General features: G+C 37.4%; 1 protein-coding gene across 1 annotated transcript; it reads right to left on the bottom strand.

The window, feature by feature from the left end:
* Window positions 1-6,226: 6,226 nt before the first annotated feature.
* LOC142547280 (large ribosomal subunit protein uL13w-like) lies at window positions 6,227-9,786 on the bottom strand. The gene is made up of 4 exons (XM_075655481.1): window positions 9,452-9,786; window positions 7,271-7,387; window positions 7,073-7,160; window positions 6,227-6,566 (listed from the first exon to the last, which is right to left on the bottom strand). The coding sequence occupies exons 1-4, from the start codon at window positions 9,721-9,723 to the stop codon at window positions 6,423-6,425; spliced, it is 621 nt and encodes a 206-aa protein (XP_075511596.1). The 5' UTR covers window positions 9,724-9,786; the 3' UTR covers window positions 6,227-6,422.
* Window positions 9,787-25,200: the final 15,414 nt, after the last annotated feature.

The following is a 25,200-nucleotide window of genomic DNA, read 5'->3' as shown; positions in this document are numbered from 1 at the left end:
AAAACTCCCTGGATCTTTTAGTTTTTGTGGTAACTTCTTTTGGAGAATAGCGCTGCACTCTTCGATCAACTTCACTGTCTCGAACTCTTGCAACTTTCTCTTCTTTGACATCACATCTTTGATGAACTTTGCATAGTTTGACATTTGCTCTAAAGCATCAGCAAATGGAATGTTGATGTGAATCTTTTTGAAAATCTCCAAAAATTTTGCAAATTGATCATCAATAATCTTCTTCCTAAATCTCTGTGGATATGGAAGAGTCGGTTTCAGTGTAGGCATCCGTTCAACTTCAGTTTCAATCCGAGACTCCTCAACCTTGTTCTCCTTTCCATTTTCACATTCATCTTCTTTAACTCTCTTCTCATTTTCATCATTCTCTTTGAATTTTTTAACCTCAATCTCTCTTCCACTTCTCAAAGTTACAGCTTTGCATTGCTCCTTTGGATTCACTTCAGTATTACTTGGGAATTGACCTCTATTTTGATCTCTCAATGCATTAGCCAACTGTCTAATCTGTGTCTCCAATGATTTCATTGTGGCACCCATATTTCCCATGTGAGTTTCCATGCCATCAAGACGAGATTCAGTCCTAGCCATCCTTTTACTAGATTCAGCAACAAATGTCCCAACTAGATCCTCAAGTGAAGGCTTTCCTTCCCCCTTCAATGTATTGAACCCCGGTGGAGGATTCAACACATTCTTATTATTAGCATATGAAAAATTCTCATGATTTCTCAAACCAGGATGATAAGTGTTAGGGGGAGGGCTACCTCGATATCCTCCGTATCCACCAAAATTCCTATTGTTGATATAATGCGCCTCATCAGGAATATGTGGTTCTTCAATAACAACCGATGCATTTTCAACCTCTGGTCTACTAGCTTTATTCATAGCTGCAATTTGAGTTGTTAAAGCTGAAACTTGTGCGGTTAGTGATGTAATAGCATCTACGGCATAAATTCCATCTTGTTTCTTTACTCCTGACCTCTCAGACGGCCACTGATAACTGTTAATGGTCATATGTTCAAGCAAATCATATGCTTGATCAGGTGATTTGGCAAATATCGTGCCATCAGCTGCTGCATCCACAGTGCCTCTTGTTTGTCCATTCAAACCATTGTAAAACAATTCAATTTTTACCCAATCTTCAAAACCATGGTTTGGACACCTCCTCAACAACTCCTTATACCGTTCCCATGCCTCATATAATTGCTCAAAGTCAGTTTACCTAAAAGTACTTATCTCAATTTTCAACTTTGCAGACTTCGCAGGTGGAAAATATTTAGCAAGGAACTTGGTTGCTAACTCCTGCCAAGTAGTGATACTCCCCAAAGGAAGCGATTGAAGCCATCCTCTTGCTTGGTCCCTAAGAGAAAAAGGAAACAAGCGCAATCGAATTATATCATCAGGAACACCATTTATCTTTACCGTGTCAGTGATTTAAAGGAATGTTCTGAGATGTAGATGAGGATCTGCAGTAGCGGCTCCCCCAAACTGGTTCTATTGAACCATGTTTATCAATGCGGGCTTGAGCTCAAAGTTGTTTGCATTAATAGTCCCTCGTGCTATGCCCGAATAATGAGCATTTAGTACCGGCCTAAAATGATCTCTGATGGGTATTGCAGGGGGTGGATTTTCGTTATCTCTGTTGTCAGCCATTGTTTGAATTGCTTCTCTTCTTGCCTTTCTTAATCTTTTTGTGGTTCTTTCGATCTCGGGATCAAAGATAAGCAAGTCAAGATTTTGCGATCTTCGCATGCACTGTCAAACAAAGATAAAAAAAAACAAATCAATGTTTAATGTAATACAATAAAAGCAGCTCTAAATTAAAATCTAGACTAATTTTGGTAACAATACAAATATAAATTTAAAATAAACATCCCCGGCAACGGTACCAAAAACTTGTTGCGTGTTTTCTTGATTGCTCGCAAACGCACGACGTCAAGTTATAGTAAAATGTATTTTTGAGTACAAGTGTCGATCCCACGAGGAATGTGTATAAAAATATATATTAGTACTTGTGATTGAAATAGTCTCGACTTTATTTAGAATAATCAATTAAAAGATTTGTTTGCAAGAATAACTAAATTGATAATGGATTTAAAAGTAACACCAATTTATAGCTCTTAACAATGGAATAAAAGATCTAGAGATCCGATTTCACGCAACTGTCCACCATGTGTAATTTATTGTAGCTATGTTATAAAAATCCTTCTTATTCATTAGCCAAGAATCTTATAATTACCTACTCCCTCTCCCGAGTGTTGAGTAGACTGTAATTATTTAAAAATGGATTGCAACACTCCCATCAACAATCTATAAATAAATAACACAACAAGCACTAGATTCTCCATTGGTTTCGATAGCAATATAGGCCCTCCCGAACTCTATAAATACCATTGATGTATTTTTCTCATTTCTTGTTTATAATTTCCTCTTCCGAGTGATAAATTGTAAACATATAAATCATTAAAATTATGGCTAATAAATTGAAAGCATTAAGATTAGAACAATAAAAAAAACTTAAATAGCTTAGTTCATAGATTCTAACACATGGTTTCTAGTTTTGTTCCATCTTTCCTCTATAAATAACAATTAGTTCATAATAACACAAACAAAACAACAAAACAAGGTTTTGAAACAAGACATATCAACTGAAAAATAAAAGAAAGAAGAACTTAGAACAAGAGTTTGAAGTGCTAATTCCGTCCCCGGAGTTGTGCAGGCAGATTTCCAAAAACTTGATGAACTAGAGTCTTCAATCTTCTAGCAGCAGCCTCCACTCTTCCCTTGGCTCCCCAATACCCTAGATGGTAAGTAAATGATGTCCTTTTATAGTCCAGACAAGCCTCTATTCGTAGCACACCAATATCTTGGACTTTCATGCGCATCACACAAAACTACAGATTTTTCGGATTCTGTTTTTCAAGGAGTGCGGGTGCGGTCAAGAGGACACCGCGGGTGCGGTGTTGGTTCTGGTATGCCAGCGCAGGGGCGGTGTTGATTTTAGCGCGGGTGCACTGCTTTACCGCGGGTGCGGTATATGTAATAGCGCGGGTGCGCTGCTGCTTCTGTATTTTTTTTATCTTTTGCACTTTCCAATTCAACACTTTAATACTCCACACTCCCATTCTAAGCTTCCAAACTATAAAAACAAAAACAACAACAAATCACATAAAACCTGCTCAAGAATCACAGAATTCCAAGTTAAAAACAAGTAATAAAAGTGCAATAAATTGCACTTATCAGCTGTGATGTATCTTTGAATAATAATAGCAACCGCATGTGCAACTAGAAAAATATATTTTCTAAAATACATTTTTTTATCTGGCCAGAGACTCATTGAACTATTAACTCATCAAATCACATATGATATCTTCAGCCGTAAGTAAACATCGAATCCTGGACTACAACATATTGACTTTTACGTATTTTGAAACTACACATAACCTCACCACCTAATGACTCTCAATGAAGTCGGTAAACGGATCAAAGCCCATATTAGTACGTAGAGTCTTTATGTTATCCCGAGTCAAATGACTAACGATGCACAACAATAAAAGCGAACTATTTCACTGAATAAATGATAACCACTTGGACAGTTCTACGGAATGTTGTTTGGTGCATCATCAAATTATCATTCGTATGTATGAATGCTCATCAAAATGTCCTTACCAACGAAACATGATGTTTACATGACAAAAGCTAATATAAAGTTCAAACGACATTTATCATTATTTTAGACAACTGATTCCAATAAGAACATATTTAAAACATATGATACACTTTCTAATGAATTTCATGATTTTACGTTGAGATACAGACCTCATGGTTCCTATAATATATTCAAAGACTTTATCCATACAACTTTCATGAATATACAGATAAAATAAATGTCATAATTAAATAAAATCATAAAATATTATAAAAATAAATATTGTTTTAACATAATAGTGAATAAATCTCAAGTAACAATTTGACTCGTTGAACACATACTCTATGTGGGAACCCGGACGTTAATTCAATTCTTAATCATCATTAGGATCAATTTATTACTTCAAGTAATTTGAATCATAAGAAAAATTTCTTTAATTACGGAACGTAATGGAATCTAGCTAATATACAGATTCGTATTAAATAAAGTACAAGTCCTGTAAAATCTACATTCAATAAAAACTAAGGTTTAACAACTAATTATCAAGTGTTCAACCCTATCTTTAATCCAAGTCCGTAGTCTCCACTCTAATCATGATCTCTCTCTTTTTGTCTTGACCCTGATCCTGTCACACCTGTTGTCATGCACACATACAAACAAGACAACAGCCGGATAACTCCTGTGAGAATTATATTCCCAGTATAAATCACGTATACATGCATTTCATATAAACAATATAAAAGCATGAAATACACATTCATAACATATATCAAATCAGAAACGTAAATCAATACAAACTCTGAATATAACATGTATCAAATCCGACACATGAATCAACACAGACTCTGAATCACACTCCGTGACTCCTGGACTTTGACTCGACGCGTCCTAATCTAGGGATCCCGATCGGAATAAGAACATACACCCACCTACACTCCCGATCGGGGTGGTGGTATGTTCTTATTCACGGACTTTGGCTCTTTCCATATCGAACATCAGTAATAGAAGAAACTCCAATTCTATCCACTTCGATATAACCAAACATCTGATGTCTTGACCTATCCGCCACACACTTTGGCATTTTCACCAATATCCTATCTTGTGACAATGTGCAATGTGCCAGTGATGATTCCATCACTACCCGGCACTACTGTCACAAGATTACTCATTTACAATTAGGCGTAATCCGCTTATGACTCAATACATAAATCAATAGATCAAAGCTATCAATATCATTCAATTGCAATACCAATGCAATAAAATAAAGTATGTGATTTTGGGAAACTCAAGTCAATCGAACTCGAGTTGTGCAATCCCACATCAACATAAATTTATACATTTGTGTTCGCGGTCTGACGAAGTCGAAGTCTCGAAGTCAAATCTGTCCATATCAATCTGAAATACAATATCGCATAGGCACAATCTCAATATGCAACTCAATTCAAAATCTATTCTGATCAATACTCAAATCAAAATACAATCTGATCAATATCGAATCAAGATATAATCTAATCCATATCAACGATATCACGATATAATCGAAGTCACTACTGAATCTGATCAATATCAATCCACTGATGTTTCGACGGTATAACAATACAACCCTGATATCAAATCTCAATCAAATCAACTCCGAAAATCATAACAAATACATATACAGTCTGTTCTTCAATTTGACTTCAATTATACGATTTCTATTATGTCAGAAACACCATATATGATTCATATTCAATTCTGACAATATCATAATTTCAAACGATACCAGAATTCAATGAAACTTACGTCCCGTTGTAGCTGTCGTCGCTAGGAACACGGTACTGTACTCGGATTCGAAAACAGACGGACGGATTGCTCGTAACTTAAATTTCACCCGAAGCTTCCCTCGGTTTTCTTCCTTTGATTCTGAGATAAGAATGGCTTGTACATATATATATATATCTACACGTTGCATGAGAAGGCTAGGTGGCGTGCTCTTTGCGCTGCACGTCTCGCGCATATGCGCGACTCACATCACATCGGCGCATATGCGCGAGACACAATATCTTGGCGCGTGCCTCGGCAGCTCTCGCGCATATGCGCGCCTTCCGCCGGCGCATATGCGCGAGGTTTTCTGGACTTGACACTTGACTTCTCGCGCATATGCGCGTTCGTCTTCCGCGCATGTGCGCCACATACTCTGGAGTTGCTGTTGGGCACGTCGCGCATATGCGCGCCCTTACTCCGCGCATATGCGCGGGGTCTTCTGGCCAAATCGCGCATGGCTTCGCGCATCAAGTCGCGCATGTGCGCGAATGGCACCTCCCTCGCACATATTTCGCGTCTTTCTCGGTCTAATCTGTTCCGTCTATATTTACCTTAATTAATCCATAATTCATTTCAGATTAATCTCAGATTACAGTAAATAAAATCCCGGACATTACACTCTAACAATTTCCTATTTGCCCCTACCAAATCAAACAAAACCTTCCAGTACTATTTGCTCCGACAAAAAGTCGTTTGTCAATAATTCATAGCACCAACACAATGGAAAAACCAACCTCAATAACAATGTCAACGCGCACTACTCGGAAGTAAAAAAAAGTAATGCATAAAAAACGCTCACAAATATTCGATTGGAAAAACAAGCCATCGGTACAGGTAAAAATCTTGTATAAAGTATGACACAAGAAAATCAAGGCACTAAAAGAACTTGAACGAAACAAATAGGAAACAGACAATATCATTCTTCAACAAAATTGTCACTTGAAGGAACTAAATCGAAGCTATCTCAGTACTTGGTAGGAGCAATAACATCTAGTTGGGAACCAAGCTTCTCTTCTGCGACCTTCTCGGCTTTGACTCTGAGTTTTCTCAGCTGCTTCTTTCTCTCGTACATTGTCTGAGCTCTTTCTTTCCTCTTCTTCTCCAATTCCTATTGTGAACAAAATCTTTGTGTTCAAAAGCAGAAAGGAACATTTTCCCGCAAAGAAATCATGAAATGATGCATGATAAATTTCTGTCAAGCTTTGATAATAGAAACCAATGGATAGAGATATTATATAATACAGCCTAACAATATGGAAATATCACGGTAGAAAACATAACTAGAAAAGAATCATGCTGTTCAACTGAAAATTAACAAGAATTAACTGTCAATGCACCAAAACAATGAAAAAATTATTTTGCTGTCAAAATTGGTACGAGAATGGAAAAAACCAGTCCATGATGAAAGGGTGCCATTATCGAAGTCTGAAGCATTGGGACGAATCAGAGAAATACACCCACAAAAGAGTTGAAAGATGATGCTTCCAAGATTAAATGAACAGATTGACAAGGACAACAGTAAAACTTCTAAAGAACAAAATAGATTGTAAACAGACTCATTTCAAGAAAGTCAAAGAAACAAGGTTAAAGAGAACAAATTAGTATTTTACTCACTCTGATAATATCATAATGGTTCCATCCAACCTCAGATGAGAGTCTACCCAGCAAACAATATTTGTGACCAGCTTGGAGCCTCAACACTCTGGTTATCACACAGCCAGTAGTTAGAAATATAAAAACACAAACTTTAATGGTTAGACATAGTTACCAATAAAAATCAGAAATCGATAAAAAGAAAGTCTGTTGACTCACTTGAGAGCATCAGGAATAACCATCCTCTTCGTCTTGTCATATGGTGGTGGTACACCTTCATATGCCTTCAATCGTGCAAGTGCGGCGGCTCCTCGCTTAGTTTTGTGCGGAATCATACTATATACATAATTCATTAAATGAATAAACATGGACAACAATCTAGTTCAGAAAAACGAAGTAACAGTAAAGTCGAATGCACCCGATTCACACTAATTGAAAACAGAGAGTTCAAACCGCTCGGATGTATAAGAGAAAGCAAAGAAGAGATGAATAACATCTCTTGAATGTAAGAAATGAGAAATACGGACATGTATTGAAATACAACTTCGAGAGATATACAGCACCTTGCTTGTTTGGAAAACAAGCTTGTCCTCTAATATGATATTAAGCCTGAACTACGAACATCTAACCTTAAAATCAATTCACCATCTTCATTTTTAAATTTACTGATTAGTGGTCAGATATACCAGACAATAATCCCAACTCTAGCAGATAATTGTTTTTTAGCCAAGATATCAATTATAAGATGATACACAACTCACAGTCCCAAAAGACATTGACAGAAGGCCAAAAATATTAAATCAACCAAAAAGCACAGATATATAATCTCTCAAATATAAATTTGAGTAAATTTTTCACACCAAGATCATGTTCATTGGGCTAGAGCTTGGAGAATTGAACAAAAGTCGGTAGAGCATAAAAATAACATGAATATTGTGACCTCAATCATCTATATGGTGTTTAACTAAAGTAGAAATATATACTACTCAATCAAGCAAAATCTGCATGTGAAAAACAAATTTCCAAAAATTCCAAATATAAAATCCATGAAAGATCCAAACTGCACAATAGAACATCAAAACTGACTCAAGCAAACAGAGAATGGAAGAATCAGATAAAAAATTCGATGCGCAATACACGGGGGTCAGTTAAAAAAGTAGGAGTCAGATAGAAAGTATTTAAAAAATAAGGACTCTGACTTTTTTTAAGAAACAAGGAGCTTTTGATTATTATATTAACTGCAATTAAACTATTTAACTTAATTAATTCTTCCCTTTTTTTTTCTTCTCTGTCGACACACATCTTCCCCCAATTAAAATTTACGAGTTTTTTTCCCCAAATCGAGATATATCGACCCAAAATCAATTTAGTCGACTATGATGGGTAGACCGAACAATCAACAGTGACAACCATCAATGGTCGACAAATTTTTGGTCGACCAAAGTGTCGACCATCAACGGTCGACCAATTGTTGGTTGACCAAATGGTCGCTCACTGTTGGGTCTACCCAAGCTTGGGTAGACCCAACAATCAACAATGGTCGACCGTTGATGGTCGACCATTGTTTGGTCGACCAAAGCTAGAGAGCGTTGGTCGACTACGGTTGGGTCTACCCAACAAAATGTTGGGTCTACTAATCTTGTTTGGTCGACCAAAACCAACAATTGGTCTTTGACCAAAGCAATGGTCGACCAAACAATGGTGGACCAATGTTTGGTCTTTGGTCAACCATTGTTCGGTCTTGGGAGTGAATAGATGGTCGATCTAAGCTTGGTCGACTCACGTTTGGGTCGACCAAAAACGTGGTCGAAATTTTCTTCTTCAATCAGTCGATCGACCAATGAAAATAAACAATAAATCGAAATATTATCAGATTATTATTAGCCATTGCGTCGATTTGTGTTGAGAATTGTAGTCGGAAAGGAAATGAAAAAGGGGTCGACGGAGAAAATTTAAGTTGAGTCGACTGATAAGAATGAATTACGTGTTTAAAGTAAATGTATATATGTAATCAAATTTAATGATTTAAGTAAATTGACTTATGGATACTTTTTTTTAAATAATTCAGAATGCACTCCCTTTTTCCTAAATTTCCCAATACACGGTGACAACATCCACAATAATTCGAATCAAGTTAAACTTCTCACTTTCAGTAAATATTAAAGTCACCGGAAAGACCAAGAAAGCATGATATCAAGGTATCATGCCAAAACAGTCACAACATCCACACATGTTCCTACAGCTTCACGCAACTCGATGAATAAAGGTATGAAACAACTCCACAAAAAACTCATCTCTATCAAACACATTTCACCCGAAAAAATCACATAAATCATCAAACTACATCCCCTAACCACAATAACATCAACTTCAAAAAAAAAAAGAAGCATCGGCTCATACCCACGGATTGTCCGCCACAAAATCTTGGAGGGAGCCCTGAAATGAATCGGCCCATGAGATGGCTTGGTGTTCATGCGCTTGCGGCGAAACCGCGAGTACTTCATCTTCTGCCTCACAAGCCCACCTGAGAGGCAGATTTCCTCGCAGCGAACCACGACTACTTTTTGCCCATTCAGGAGTTCTTTAGCCAAAATGGATGACAGACGGCCGAGCATGTGGTGCCTCGCGTCCACCACCACTATCTTCGCGCAAGTCCCAGAACCTGAAACCATTTTCACTCTCGCTTTCTCCTCTCCAACTCACTGTCACTAGAATTAGGGTTTTTGATTGGGGTGTCATATTTATAGGGTTTGAGCGTGTGGATTTTGATATTTGGTTTAAGCCCATTTACTTGGGATTTTATATTAAAATATCTCCCACGAAATATTACAATAATATTGATATTTTAAATACACAAAAAAATAAACAATTTTTAATAAAATAATCTTCAAATTAGAAAAATGCTTATATATTTCATGTAAAAATCGATATAAAATATAAAATAACTCAAATCAGAATATACAAATAGTTTAGTTTATAATTGATGGTTAATTTGATTTAATCAAAGTTTTATGTACTTTATGCAAAGCTCGAGGAGTAGGTCTCTTGTGAGACGGTCTCACGAATCTTTATTTGTGAGACGGGTCAATCCTACCGATATTCACAATAAAAAGTAATACTCTTATTATAAAAAGTAATATTTTTTCATGGATGACCCAAATAAGGGATCTATCTCACAAAATACGACCCGTGAGACCGTTTCACACAAGTTTTTGTCAAGTTCGAGAAAAAATATAAGAATATATTCATTTAAATTGCTAATTTTATATTATTTGATTGTATATAACATCATAATTATAATTATAATTATAATTTTTAAATATATAGTTTAATATTGATGCCAAAGTATGAGTTGGGGTTAGTTAAAAAATATATTTTAAGAGAGTTTATGCAGATTATTGTTTGAGTATTATTTTCTCGTACATCCAATGAGTAATTGAGATTAAAAAAATTGTGTTTCTACAATTAAAACCCTATTGGACGTCGTATGATTCAATTAAATATTCATAGGCTGTTTAGTTTAATTTACCTTTGTGCTCTAAATGTTGGCTCCAATTATATTAGTGCTAAGCGGTAATAGCTCTTATTGTATATCCATACGAACGATCAACTGGATCTCTGCTCTTCCATTGTCTCATTAGGTCTACAATCGAAGACTGAGTCCCTTGTATAGATCACGCTAAAAATCTATATGAAATTTTTCTTTGAGACTGGAACGTCGAAATTTCGCAACTCCAATAGCGGTGTACAATGGTGGCATTAGGGCAGCGACGGCGTACGATGGCTGTGGGAAGAACTCGGTCTTTGCCCTTGATGCACAAGGTGGTGGTCGACTTTTTGATGTGTGTGAAGAAAGATATTTTAATTTTTGATGTGTAACTTTTTGTTGTTTTGCATGCTTTTGACTGTTAATTACATATATCAATAATATCAAAGCTTTTATCATAGTCTAATCAAGAATCTCCTTTCTAGAGATGACAATACGTCGTTTGAATGGATTTAGAACCTCCAAAACGGGTCCCAAGTGGGTCTCATGTTTAGTCGGACCTGCCCCGGACCTGACCCATATATACATAAAAAATTATTATTAACGTAATTATAATTTTTCTAATATTTAATAATAAATATTTGAATAATAATTTTATTTTATAATATTTTAAAATTGAAACAAATTTATTTAATATGAAAACATATAATTACAAATTTTTTACAATTATTAATTGAAAAATATTGATAATTAATTTTTAGTTGAAAAAATTTGATAGATTTTAACATGTGACGATAGTTTCTTGATGATCAGACAATATCGATGTATCGATGGTATAAACATCGTTCAATTAGAAACATATAACACAATACCATATAAAAGAGATATTCGACGGGATTTATTATGAATTGTGATGTAGACAACCACAATATATATTATGAAATATTTCTTTTTTATTCATTTTAAGAAAAAAATGTGTTAACGGATAAACAATCCACTTTTTAAAATATTTCAAATGAAACAATTTTGAAAACGAGTGGTACTCAATGAACAAATATCAACTAAATTTTTTTAATATCTAGGCATTAAGGGCCGACATGTAAAACTAATAATGATTCTAAATAGTCCTAGAACAAAATTCAGAACTAAAAAATCTAAAATAATACATAAATCGGAAAATATAATTGTTTTGTTAAAGATAACGAGAGATATATGAAGATATTTGTAAGATCCAAAATACGATAACATAATCCAACTGCATGCAAATCAAGAAAAAATGAAAAATGTCTAATTAAATTATTTTAATTGCATTAATTAAATGTGATAAGCATGGTTACATGTTAAAAATATGATTTTCTATTAGAATGCATAAAACTGTATTTTAAGGGTTATTCGATACACGACCGATGAACGGAGACCGGGGACCGTAAAGGAAAATATTTTTATTAAATGGCTATTTTTAATTATTTGATATGTGTTATATTTAACATGTAATTTTCGAAAATAGTGTAATGCCGGTCATATTTTAAACCGGTAATCGAGATTCGATGAAAATAAGGGCATTTTGGAGATTCAGCTAATATTTTCGAAAAATTTCCTAAACGAAATATTTTTCTACATTCTAATGGGCATAATGGGCTTATTATACTAAGATTATTGGGTCCAATTATCTACCTTATTATTTATAACCAAACTTTGAATTTTTCCAAGCCCTAAACTCTTCAAAACTCACACACACCACCTACGAAACCTAGGTTTCTCTCTCTAGCAGCCACACGCGCACACACACATGTCTAAGGCTCAATTCACATGATTTTGAAGGAAAAACACAGCAAAGACTTTCCCGTCTCTCTGACAACATTCCATCGCATCAAGGCTTGAATTTTCGTGCGTGAATCATGCAAAGGCACGCATTATTACTTCTTTTCTCATCATTCATACCATATTATCTGTGGATATGTATATTTGCATGAAAAATCTAAAAGCCTCATAGTATTTTCGTTTTTAAGGATTTATACATGGAAAACTTGATGTTTCTTGCATGACTTGATGTTTCTTGTTGGTTTGAAAGGGGCTGCCAGGTTAGGTACGATATGGACATGATTTAGGGGCTGTTTAGGAGTCCTGGAAGGGGTTGATAAAGGCTGGAAGGAGGCGAGGGGAAGGAGCGTTCGGTCATGCCTGCAGGGGCTGTCCAGGCGAGGGGTTGGGCTCTTGAGGGTCCTACCCAAGAGCCATGGTGGTCCACGCACGGCTGAAGGGTCGAGGAAGGGTAGGCGCACATCTAGGGCTCAATCTAGGCTTGCGAATGTGTGTTTGGGTCTACCATGCACGAGGAGGGCTGGTCCAGCAGCGTTCTAAGGGTTCTGTTAATGTCCTAGGAGGGTGCTTAGTGTAACATCTGCTACTAAAATACAACTGATTTTTTTTAAAAAGCAATGGCCAAAACCATAAGCAAATAAATCCATGGAAAATTCAAAACTTACACTGTATAAAAACCCTCCAACGATTGAATAAAATAACTGCAGTTATCAAACTTGAAAGTGCAATAAATCTCAGAGTCTATTGTTTTAAAAGATAAAACCCAAAGTGTTACCAAAAATCTGACAAATCAACAACGTACTGAAAATTCATAAACATTCAAAAATATTGTTTTAACCCATGTCTCAAAAATCATAATGTGCGGAAGAAATGCAAGGTCCTTAGGTGTTCACGTGCACCCCCAACTCAGCCTACTCAGTCTTCTGCGCCTCCAGTCTCATCATCCACATGATCACCTGCATAAATCTCACCTAGTGAGTCAAAAGATTCAATACACCTGAATCGTTATATTAAGTACATATACCTATCAAGCACAGTGGAAAGTACTATAACAAAAGTAAGTTTCGTGAATCGTTATATTAAGTACATATACCTATCAAGCACAATGAAAAGTACTATAACAAAAGTAAGTTTCGTGATTTTCCAAAGCATAAACATAAACATCAATATATCGAGGCATAATAAATCATGTCATAACGTTTCATCATATACGTATTCATTTTCCTTTATTGAATTCAGAGAATTAGTTTTGATTTTTGTATTAGCTCTAGGTCGATGGATCCATTAACATTGGTACCCGGCAGCGGGGACATAAACGACACTTTCACCCGTCAACTGAGCCTTGGCCTTACATGTTCGTGTTCGTGTTCGTGTTCGTGTTCGTGTTAGTCACAACCAACTCACATCTTTCAAATGCATGTCATCGTATTCATCACTTGTAAAATTCATGCATATACATACATTTTCTTAAAACCAAGCATGCAACGCATTTTCACCATTTTCGTAAAAATTCCTATTCATAATCAACATAAAAATTTTAAATATGCATTTTCAGTTATCAGGGCACCGTCAGGACTACTAACTCGATTCAGGTGCAAAATGATCATTTTGCCCCTGAAACCCTAATTTGACCAATTTAACCATGGACCTTAAAATTCGACCTGAATCCATCCGAAACTTAAAAAAACTTTAAGCGTAGTTCAAAGACTCCTAACCAAACCCTGTATGACCCAATTTAAACCATTTATAGCCTCAGACACATCTACATAATCTTCTGGACCACCCAAAACGAGCCATGTTTACTAAATATCGCTTAAACACAAGAACTGAATAAGTGCCTAGACGCTGGCTGCGTAGCGTTGTAGCGTTTGGCAAGCACCAAGGCGCTGTGCACCAGCGCTGCGGTGCTACAAGTGCTGAAATCCATTCACTGTGGTGCTAAATGGGCAGTGCCGCGACCCTAGCCTTCACGAAGAAAAGCTCATTTTACAACCTCGAAGCAAAAGTCATTCCTACGGCCAATTAGCCTGGACCAGACTTGAACCAACCTCTCCTAGACCACGACTGACTCCTCCTAGACCGATTTAACCAAGGCCTAGAGTCCCGTGCAAGCGTCCGTGCTTGGTTCATTCGTAACACCTAGAACGCGAACCCCTTAGCACCTAGGACTCTCGATATAACCTTGGACTACGACCAGCTATGCTCGAGCCTTCCCGGGTCATGAATTGGACCCTCCAGTGTCTACACCATGGCCCGGTTTGACCCTTGCATAGCCACCCCTCCTCCTATGCCCAATCGATATGAAACCGACCCCTGAAGCCATCAATCCACTCTGCACTCACAAAAGCTGCTCCTGATCTGAACCTAGCACTGAAAACCACTTCAATCCGGCTGTAAATCACACCTCAAATGTAAAACCCGGCAGCCTCCTTCAAACCGTGACAAAACCGTGACAAACATGCATATTTTTCAAAAGAATTTCATGTAAAAACATGTATAACCAATGCGTAACAATAGATCCATAATATATAATGCAAAATCAATCAAAAACATGTACTATGGTGTGACAGACAAGAAAATGAATGTATCGGGAATTTCTTTGCATATATACACTCGAAAAACAACTCAAAGACACGAGAGACGGACACTGGAGGAACGGGGAAGACTTTAGCTGCATTTTTCCTTACAAAACCGATCAAAAAGATGTTGTTGGATGTGGAGGTGGTGAGTGCCGAGTGATGGGGTGAGGGACTAGGTTTATGGTGGAGGAAAATGATATATAATATAATAGAATAATGGGCCTAGGTTCAAAAAATTAAAGAAAAATGTCCTTGGCCCAACATCTTATTAAAATAAGCCCATTAAGCCCATTAACAAGTATGTAAAATATTTCGTTTAAATAAGTTTTCAAAAATATTACCCGAGCCTCAAAAAAGTCCCTATTTTTCCAAAAAATGACTACCGGTTTTAAAATATGGTTCGACGAGAAAAATATATCATAAAATCACATTTTTCAAAAGTTCATAATAAATACATCATACATTAAATAATTATTTAATGAAACATTTTTCCTCAAACTGTCCCAGGTCTCCGTTCCTCGTTCGAGCGTGAAATACTGCTGAAAGTTCAAATAAATGCAATATGTAATTCAAGAAATAAAAACATATAATCAATTCATAATCTTGTATTTAGTGCATTTAAAATAATAATTTAGATATTTTAATGACACCCTAGATTTGCATGCAGTCAGATTACGTCGCTCGATTTTCTAGACCTTACAATTCATTCCCCCCTTAAATCTAATTTCGTCCTCAAAATTTAAAACTTACAGAAAAGATCTGGATAGCGACGCCTCATCTCAGTCTCTGTCTCCAAAGTAGCCTCATCCTCGGAGTTATTGAGCCACTTAGCCTTGACCATTTGTTCATGTCTATCCAGAATTTGGGTAGGTCTTCCCTCGAATGACAGGTTCGGCGTCAACTGCGATTGCTCATAATCAGCACATGCAAAGGATTCGACATGTACTTCATCAGCATCGAGATGTGGAACACATTATGAGCTCCCACCAGATTCGACGGCAATGCAACTCCGTAGGATAGTCCTAACTCTCTCGAGAATCTCAAATGGTCCTATGAATCTAGGACTGAGTTTGCCTTTCTTGCCAAATCTCATTACACCCTTCATAGGTTAAACATTCACAAATACATGGTAACCCACTGCAAACTCTAGATCTATGTGTCGTTTATAAGCATTATTCTGTCGGCTCTGAGCAGTCTTCATCTTATCCCGGATCTTGACTACTAGCTCTGCAGTCTGTCTGAAAATTTCTGGATCCAACTCTGCTCGTTAACCTTCCTCATCCCAATAGATTGGTGATCTACAATTTCTCCCACAACATCCCGTACTCTATTCATCCAGGGAGTACGAAGATGTATAAGGATCTGCAGTCTTTGTATTGGTGGTCGGGCATGAAACGAGATATTTTGCCTTTGTGTCTGAGTGCTTGACATGTCAGCATGTTAAGATAGAGCATCAGAGACTTGCAAGAAAGCATAGACCGCTCAATATTCCCGGATGGAAATGGGAGAATATCACGATGGATTTTGTGACAAGGTTTCCCAGGATGGTTGGAGGATATAATGTCATTTGGGTGATAGTCTATCGGCTCACTAAATCAGCACATTTTCTACCGATCAAGAAGACTTTCACCATGACTCAGTACGCAGAGCTGTACATCATAGATATAGTTAAATTGCATGGGATTCCAGTGTCCATTGTGTCAGACAGAGACCCGAAGCTTACATCTACATTCTGGAAGAATCTGCATCAAGCATTGGGTACCAAGTTGCTATTCAGTACAGCTTTCCATCCTCAGACCGACGGTCAGTCTGAGAGAGTGATTCAGATCTTAGAGGATCTACTCAGATCTTGCATGACCGACTTCCAAGGCAGCTGGGAACCGAAGCTACCTCTCGTGGAGTTCACATACAACAAAAGTTACCAAACATCTATTGGTATGGCCCCTTATGAGGCACTTTTCGAAAATAATCACACATGCAAGCAAATAAAAGTAGTTGACCATTGATTAAGAATAACTGCAGAAAAATAAATCATAAATATCATCAACTCCCAGACTACTGTTTTGAAAAGAACTTAACATCGTCATAGCATAAAAAGATGCAAAAACAAGCTAAACATTGTTCACCTCTGACTCATAAAAATAATATGCGGAAGAATGCAAGGTCCTCGGGTTATCGTGCGCACTCCCAACTCCGCCTACTCATTATTCAGCGCCTCCAGTCTGTACCTCATCATGCTCAACTGCATCAATCATATCTAGTGAGTCTAAAGACTCAACACACCTGAACCGATATAACAAATACATATACATAACATGCAACAGTGAAAAGTAGTGTAAATAAAATAAACTTCATGATCTTTACAAGCGTGAACTTAAACATTGCGTAACATAAACATATTCAAATCATATCTCATCATGTAATCATATACGTGTTCATTTTCTTTTATTGAATTCAGATCATTAGTTGTGACTTTCGTATCAACTCTAAGTCGATGGATCCATCTACGTATTACCACGGTACCCGACGGCGGGGACATCAGCGACAATTTTACCGATCCACTGAGCCTTGACCTTACATGTCCGTGTTCATATTAGTCACAACCAACTCACGTCCTTCATAAACATGTCATCGTATTCATCACTTATAAAATTCATGCATGTCTTATATTTTCTTAAAACCAAGCATGCAACGTATTTTCTCGAATTTTCATAATAAACATATACATTTTAAACTTGTAATTTGGTTATCAGGGCGCTGCTAGGACTGCTAACTCGACCTGGGTGCAAAATGACCATTTTGCCCATGCAAATCTTAATTGACCATTTTACATCCGGGCCTTAAAATTTTGACCTGAAGCCAACCATACTTATTAAAAAACTTCAAAACATATTTATAACCATTTCCTAGATGTAAAATCGAGCCCATACATCAACTTTTATAATTTGTTTTAAAACTTAGACCGAGGTCCCGGTTTTAATTGAATCAACCCGAAACTCAACTAAAATTTTTTAACTTAAACCATGACTTGAACCTATATGACCAGCCATTAAACCGCTTATTTCAGACCACCTAAGACCATCGAAATTCCTCGACCAGCTGCTGAAATTTTCTGTATGTATCGAGATTCAAATCCTAGTGCACCTAGCCTTCAACCTTTGACCCTCGACCTGAGACCGACACTTTCAGGCCTTGGCTAACCCCTCTAGGACCATGAACAGACTCATGTGAACCTGATTGGACCAACCTAACCCACGTCTGCAGCCCTTGCGATTGGAATCACTCGAACTCACCCAAAACTCGACCTAGCTTGGCTTCAAGCTTCGATCCAAGCCGAACCCTTCTACCAGCTGACCATGGACCATTCCCAGCCCTGACACAAACCCCACATGACATGAACCAGCGCCTGGAATGAGCCATGCACGGTTTCCCTCTCCCTTTCTCCCGATCTAGCCATTCGAACCCTAGAACCAAGAGATCACCATCTGCCCTTACCCTTTCGAACCAGATTTGATATCAACCTTAAACACCTTCAAAACCTGCTTTAAAATGCTCCATAAAACTCAGAACCTAGTGGCCCCTTCGAACATGTAAAAAAATGTGAGTTACATGAGGAAAACTGAAGTGCTTCCACGTAAATTCGATCCATATGCACATAAAATAATAAATCCGATGTTTCTCATGCATAAACACACAAATAGACATATATTGATGTGAATGATGAGAAAGACAAGCTATGGGGCATGCCTTTGCGTATATACGCTCGAAAACCTTGACAACAATCGTGTAGAACAGATACCGGAGGGACAGGGAAGAGTTTCTATGAAAATTTCTTCAGAAAACCTAGCAAGGTTGCTGCTGGAAATCACGAGTAGCTACTGGATTTTTTCGAGAGGGGCGGCGGAGTGAGAGTGAGGGAAGATTAGGGTTTTGGGGCAGGGTTTGTGATAGGATCGATTAGGCGTGAAGAAGTGTTTAGAAGGGGAGGTTGAATAAACACTTAACGTTTTTCACAAATTCTTCGAATAATGAATCAGTTTAGTGATAAACTGAATTCAAGAATCTTGTTTGTCAATATCAATCAGTTAACTAATGAAAGTGTAGAAATAAACTGAATGACAGATAGAATAAAATTGGAGGACACAAGATTTGTGGATGTTCGGAGATTTCAAACACTCCTACGTCACCCCTTCTATCTCGAAGATATGATACTTACTAAAAGACTTTGATCTATACATCGATTAGTACAAACCCACTTCAGTTTTGGTCTTAACAATGCCAAACTGAAACTCTTAGTTTCAATACAGTTTATCAGTACTCAACTGATACGTAACTACTTAGTACAACTGACCTCTACAAGATCGAATAATACAATAGTGAATGTTTGTGCTTTTAAGCTCGAAGTATAGCCTTGAATGCTATGAATATATATATTAAGCGTGAGCTTTGAGAGATATAGAACTGAAATAGTATGAATAGAGTTTGTTTCTGGGTTACGGATTCTAGATCACTGATCTTTTGCTCAGCTGATCTTCTCGGCTATTTATAGACTTTGCTTCCAACGTTAACAATAAATTCATTTGAAACTTTATATCTGTTGTATAGCCACGTCAACATACTTTTGACAATCGTACACTGTAGCTTTTCTCATATGCGGAGTTCTCACTTATGCGTTGCAGTATGCTCTTGTACAATTGTCGGTTGATAGCTACGTTCCTTGACTGATGACGTGTCAAAGTGATTTATCAGTTGACATAGCGATAGGATTTACTGATTGCTCTCAACTGATTGTAGTTTAATTGATCAGTTCCAACTGATCATCCGGTTGCCTACGTAATTCAGTTAGCTTGATTTAGTTTCTTTAAATACGCATTAATCTTCAGTTCTTTTCGTTCAGTTACACTTAGTCTTCTTGATCAGTTGTTCATCCTTTTCACGCTCAGTTTGTCAAACTCTGAAATTTAGTTTTCAACAATTTGATATAATATTAAGTCCATATTTGGGCCCATAATTAAAATAATGAGGAGGTGTAGGAGTCTAGGCACAATATATATTAAAATAAGCCCATTAAGTCCAATAGCACACTCGTAAAATATTTTGTTTAGGTACATTTTTGAAAATATTACCGGAACCCTCAAAAAATCCACCACTTTTCTAAATATTTCATACCGGTTAAAGATATGACTCGATACGTAAAAATACATTAAAAACCTTTTTTGAAAATCCCTCATATTTACATCATATATTAAATAATTAAAATAATTATTTAATAAAAACAATTTTCCTCCACTGTCCCCACTCTCTGTTCCTCATTCGAGCGTGAAATACTGCTAAAAGTCCTACATCATGCAATCTTAATGAACCAAGAAATAAAAACACATATTCATGTCACAATCATGCATTTAATGCATTAAAATAATTAAACACACATTTTAACAAAACCCAAGATTTGCATGCAGTCAAGCTACATCGTTTGAATTTCTAGACCTTACAATTCTTCCCCCCCCCCCACCCCCCCCTTAAATTGAATTTCGTCCTCGAAATTTAAACGTACCGAATAACTCCGGGTAGCGACCCCTCATCTATGTCTCAGTCTCCCAAGTAGCCTCTTCATTAGAGTGATTCACCCACTTGACTTTGACCATCTGGATCACCTTGTTTCAGAGTCTCCTCTCTTGTCTGTCAAGTATCTGGGTAGGTCTTTCTTCGAAAGACAAGTTCATCATCAACTGCAAAGGCTCATAGTTCAGCGCATGCGAAGTATTCGACATATACTTCCGCAGCATCGAGATGTGGAACATGTTATGAACTCCTGCCAGATTCGGCGGCAACGCAACTCTGTATGCTAGTGTCCCCACCCTCTCGAGGATCTCGAATGGTCCTATGAATCTAGGACTGAGTCTGCCTTTCTTGACAAATCTCATCACACCCTTCAAAGGTGCAACCTTCACGAACACGTGATCACCCACATCAAACTCTAGATCCCTACGCCTCTTATCTGCATAACTCTTCCGACGGCTCTGTGCAGTCTTCAACCTATCTCAGATTTTTACTACTAGCTCTGCAGTCTATCTGACAATGTCTGGACCCAACTTTGCTTTATCTCCTACCTCATCCCAATAGATTGGTGACCTACATTTTTTTCTCATAAAGCGCTTCGTATGGAGCCATACCAATAAATGTCTGATAATTATTGTTGTACGTGAACTCCACAAGAGGTAACTTCAGCTCCCAGCTGTCGTGGAAGTCGATCACACAAGCTCTGAGTAGGTCTTCCAAGATCCGAATCACCCTCTCGGACTGACCGTTGGTCTGAGGATGGAAGGCTGTACTTATTAGCAGCTTGGTACCCAATGCCTGATGCAGACTCTTCCAGAATGTAGATGTGAATCTCGGGTCCCTATCTAACACGATGGACACCGGAATCCCATGCAATTTGACTATCTCTCTGATATATAGCTTTGCATACTGAGTCATGGTGAAAGTCTTCTTGATCGGTAGAAAATGTGCTGACTTGGTAAGCCAATCAACTATCACCCAAATGGAATTATACTCAACAACGGTCCTCGGTAGCCTTGTCACAAAATCCATAGTGATGTTCTCCCATTTCCACTCAGGAATAGGGAGCGGTCTCAACTTTCCTGCAGGTCTCTGATGCCTTAGCCTGCTGACATGTCAAGCACTCAGACACAAAGCGCAAAATATCTCGCTTGATGCCCGGCCACCAATACAGGTTTTGCAGGTTCTTTTACATCTTCGGACTCCATGGGTTAATAGAGTACGGGGTGCTGTGGGCTTCCTTCATAATGTATTCTCTAAGAAAATCATAGTGAGAGGAAGTTCGTGAAAACAAAAGTCTATATTTTACGTCTTATAAAAAATTTAAAATTGTGAAGTTATCATCTGTTTCATATTCAGTATATTTACAATTTCGTCGCATAATCCATTTATGTTATGCTCAATTAAAACAAGCTTACTGAACTCCAATTTTCAAGATTAGCAGAGAAAATCATTCTGAATTCGAAGAAAATGACATACACACTAATGTCACTCTTGTTTAACTAGCGAATCATGTGTGATGGTGGGACCATAGTATGCCAGTTAAAGTATAATATGCTTGTTTCTATGTCAAATGAACTATGGAGATAGTTTGAGGAAATAATGAATGTTGGTGACTTTCGAATCAACATGCAAGAGTTGTATGGTACTGAAACTCGTACAGTGATGTTGAAACATCCCTCACTCCTAATTTAATTAAATAATACTAAAAAAAATTTCCCTACAAATCCCGAAAATTACGCTTCACCGAAAAAAATTAATTTGAGCTTCAATTTGGAAAAAGGCTAAATAAAAAGTTAATTTGACACAATGTCCACATAAATTCCAAAGTCCTTAAAAATTACTCAAACCACCATAAAATCAAGTATTAAAAAATCCTCAAAATAAAAATTAAATTTCATTAAATATTTTAAAACAATGCGGGAACGAGAGATCTTCGGGTGTGTACTGTGCAGCCCTGTTCGTTCAAGAATCGAAACCTCCAACCTCATCATTTTCATCACCTGCAGTAATTCAAACCTAGTGATTCTATCGTTAGCATACATATTTCCATAACTCATTTAAAATGCTTAACATTATAAAGCATTTCCTCATCATCTATCACAAATCATTTTGGTGAAGTTTGATCATTGAAAGTGACTATCCTTTATCCTCTGTTCGATTGATCAATCTATAAACCATGGTACCTACTGACGGGACGTCAGAAACTCTCGTCATTGGGCCATGGCCTAAAATAGAGTAATTCCATTGCCCTTTTTTACGACGGATCCCTCAAATATCCTATGTGTCACAGTCAAATCACATCATTCAAAATATTTTTTTTTTCTTTCGTTTATATAATATATACCATTTCCTCGAAAATACTAAGCATAATTAAAACATTTTCGCATCATAAAATTTTCCTACGTCGAAAATAAGTTATAAAATCATTAACTTTACATACGACTCAAAAATATATTTTTTAGGTTATCGAATTTGCTCAAAACGTTGCCAAAAACCTCTAAACTTTACATTCCTCGATTTATACTTTCAACCTCTACCCGTGTCCTCTCTTAACCATCCCATAAATTTTTTTACAACCTATAACACGTCTACACTTGCAGCAACAGTCCACAACTCGATGAAGAACGATTCCACCCAAGCCTCGTTTCGACCCGTACGCGTATATCTTTCACTCTAACTCCTCCCGACTCGAACCCAGCCACAACCAAGCCCTAAGCACCTTCCTAAGACACATAGAAGCCCCTGGACGAGCCCTTAAACCTTTCATCATATGCTTGAAGTCCCTAATCTAGCCCCAAGCTGCTGCCCCTGCCCTCACATCGCGCGCCTCGAGCTTTATGTGCCGACACTTGCCCTCCAACCTCCAGCCCTTAACCACAACCTTAGGCACTCCTCAACCCTAGACCAAGCCCCTATGCAGCCCTTATTCAGCCACAAGATGCTGGCCGACCATGACTCGAAGGCGAAGCTGGAAGGGATCGAACTCGCGCAGCACCTTGGCGACCGTATGCACGCAGCTGTTGAGACCCGCCTCCCAGCCATTTTTGCTCAACTTCTAGACGACTAAGACCTTGTAAAACAATACATATAACATCTAAACATTCAACGTTCCTTTGCATCAATAACTGCCAAAAATATTCTTTAAAACATCGATATGATATATAATGCGTTACAACTTTAAAAAATCAAAACCATAGACATTATTCATGCAACAAAACATTAAACATGCATAATATAGTTTGAATGATGCAAAACAAAGGGTTTAGAATGCACATTTGTGTTTAAAACGCTCAAAATACGAATATCGGTATCGTGGAGCGTCGGTGATAAATGGATGACGATTTTGTTGGAACATATCATGTTCACAATCTTACTTGATTTTGATATTAACAAAAATTGTTATTTTGTTACTAATGATTTTGCCTAAGTGCGTAGAAACTGAAACTGATAAGGACTCAAAATGATCAGTTATCAATCCAAAACTGAAGCTATTGAGAAGCAAACTGAAAGTGCCAACTGATTGATCGAACTGAACCAGTACAACTGAAGTATCAAGAGCAGTTCAGCTGATTGTCCGGTTGATAGGTAGTTCAGCAGAAAAACTTCAGAAGCCCGGCCAGCTAATGAAGTGTTCAACTGATGAAGAGCCCAACTGAATCAGTGAAATTAGTTCAGCTGACGAGTCAACTGATTTCACCTCACCAATTCAAGACTAGTTCAACTAACCAGTTCAGAACATCAGTTAGGAGCGAACCAGTTTGCAGATACGACAAGCTTAATCAAGCTGTGCACAAAGGTACAAAAGCTATTGTACGATCAAGGTACAATAAGAGACGTTGCAGCAGCGCTTAAAGTCAAATGTTCCAGATATCTATTTGGGGGAATAAATTCAAACTACAACGAATTCATTTACTGAGTCTCACTGTACGTTCAGCCAAACGCCTATAAATATAAGTCGAAGCTCAGTGGAGACGAGGATAAGAGTTGACTAATGAAAAGATAAAATACACAGAGGGCACGCATAATGCTTATCAGCTTTGAAGAAGCAATTAGCCAGAGGGAACACTTCAATGTGTTATCAGCACCGCTTAAAGCCAAATGTTCCAGATATCTATTTGGGGGAACAAATTTAAACTGCAACGAATTTATTCACGAGTCTCACTGTACGTTCAGCCAAACGCCTATAAATAGAAGTCGAAGCTCAGTGAAGACAAGGATGAGAGTTGACTAATGAAAAGATAAAATACACAGATGGCACGCATAATGCTTATCAGCTTTGAAGAACCAATTAGCCCAGAGGGAACACTTCAATGTGTTATCAGCATAGTTTTAGAAGCTTATTTCTCTCAGTGTGTGAGAACACTTTCGGGTAGTTTTCAGAGATCGGTTCTCACACACATACACACAACCACTCAAATTCCGTCTTGCACAAAGAAATAAAATTTGTGTATGTAGTCTTTGACACAAAGACGTTAAACAAGTGTTGGCTGGAAGGTGATGCCTTCAGCCCAGACTATGAGTTCAATTAGGCAGTAGAGTAAGTCCTAAGCTAGGTGGATTTGTACAATGTCTTTTATAAATCAAGGTCTTCTAGTAAATCCTGCCCGAGGTTGTAGAAGGGGTGACGTAGAAGCAGTTGAAGTATCTGAAAATCCATAAACATATCTTGTGTATTAACTGCTCAACTATATTTCTTAAAC

This window comes from Primulina tabacum, chromosome 5 (assembly GCF_025594145.1).
Source record: "Primulina tabacum isolate GXHZ01 chromosome 5, ASM2559414v2, whole genome shotgun sequence".
Taxonomy (NCBI): domain Eukaryota; kingdom Viridiplantae; phylum Streptophyta; class Magnoliopsida; order Lamiales; family Gesneriaceae; genus Primulina; species Primulina tabacum.
This window is presented reverse-complemented; position numbering and strand designations above follow the sequence as displayed.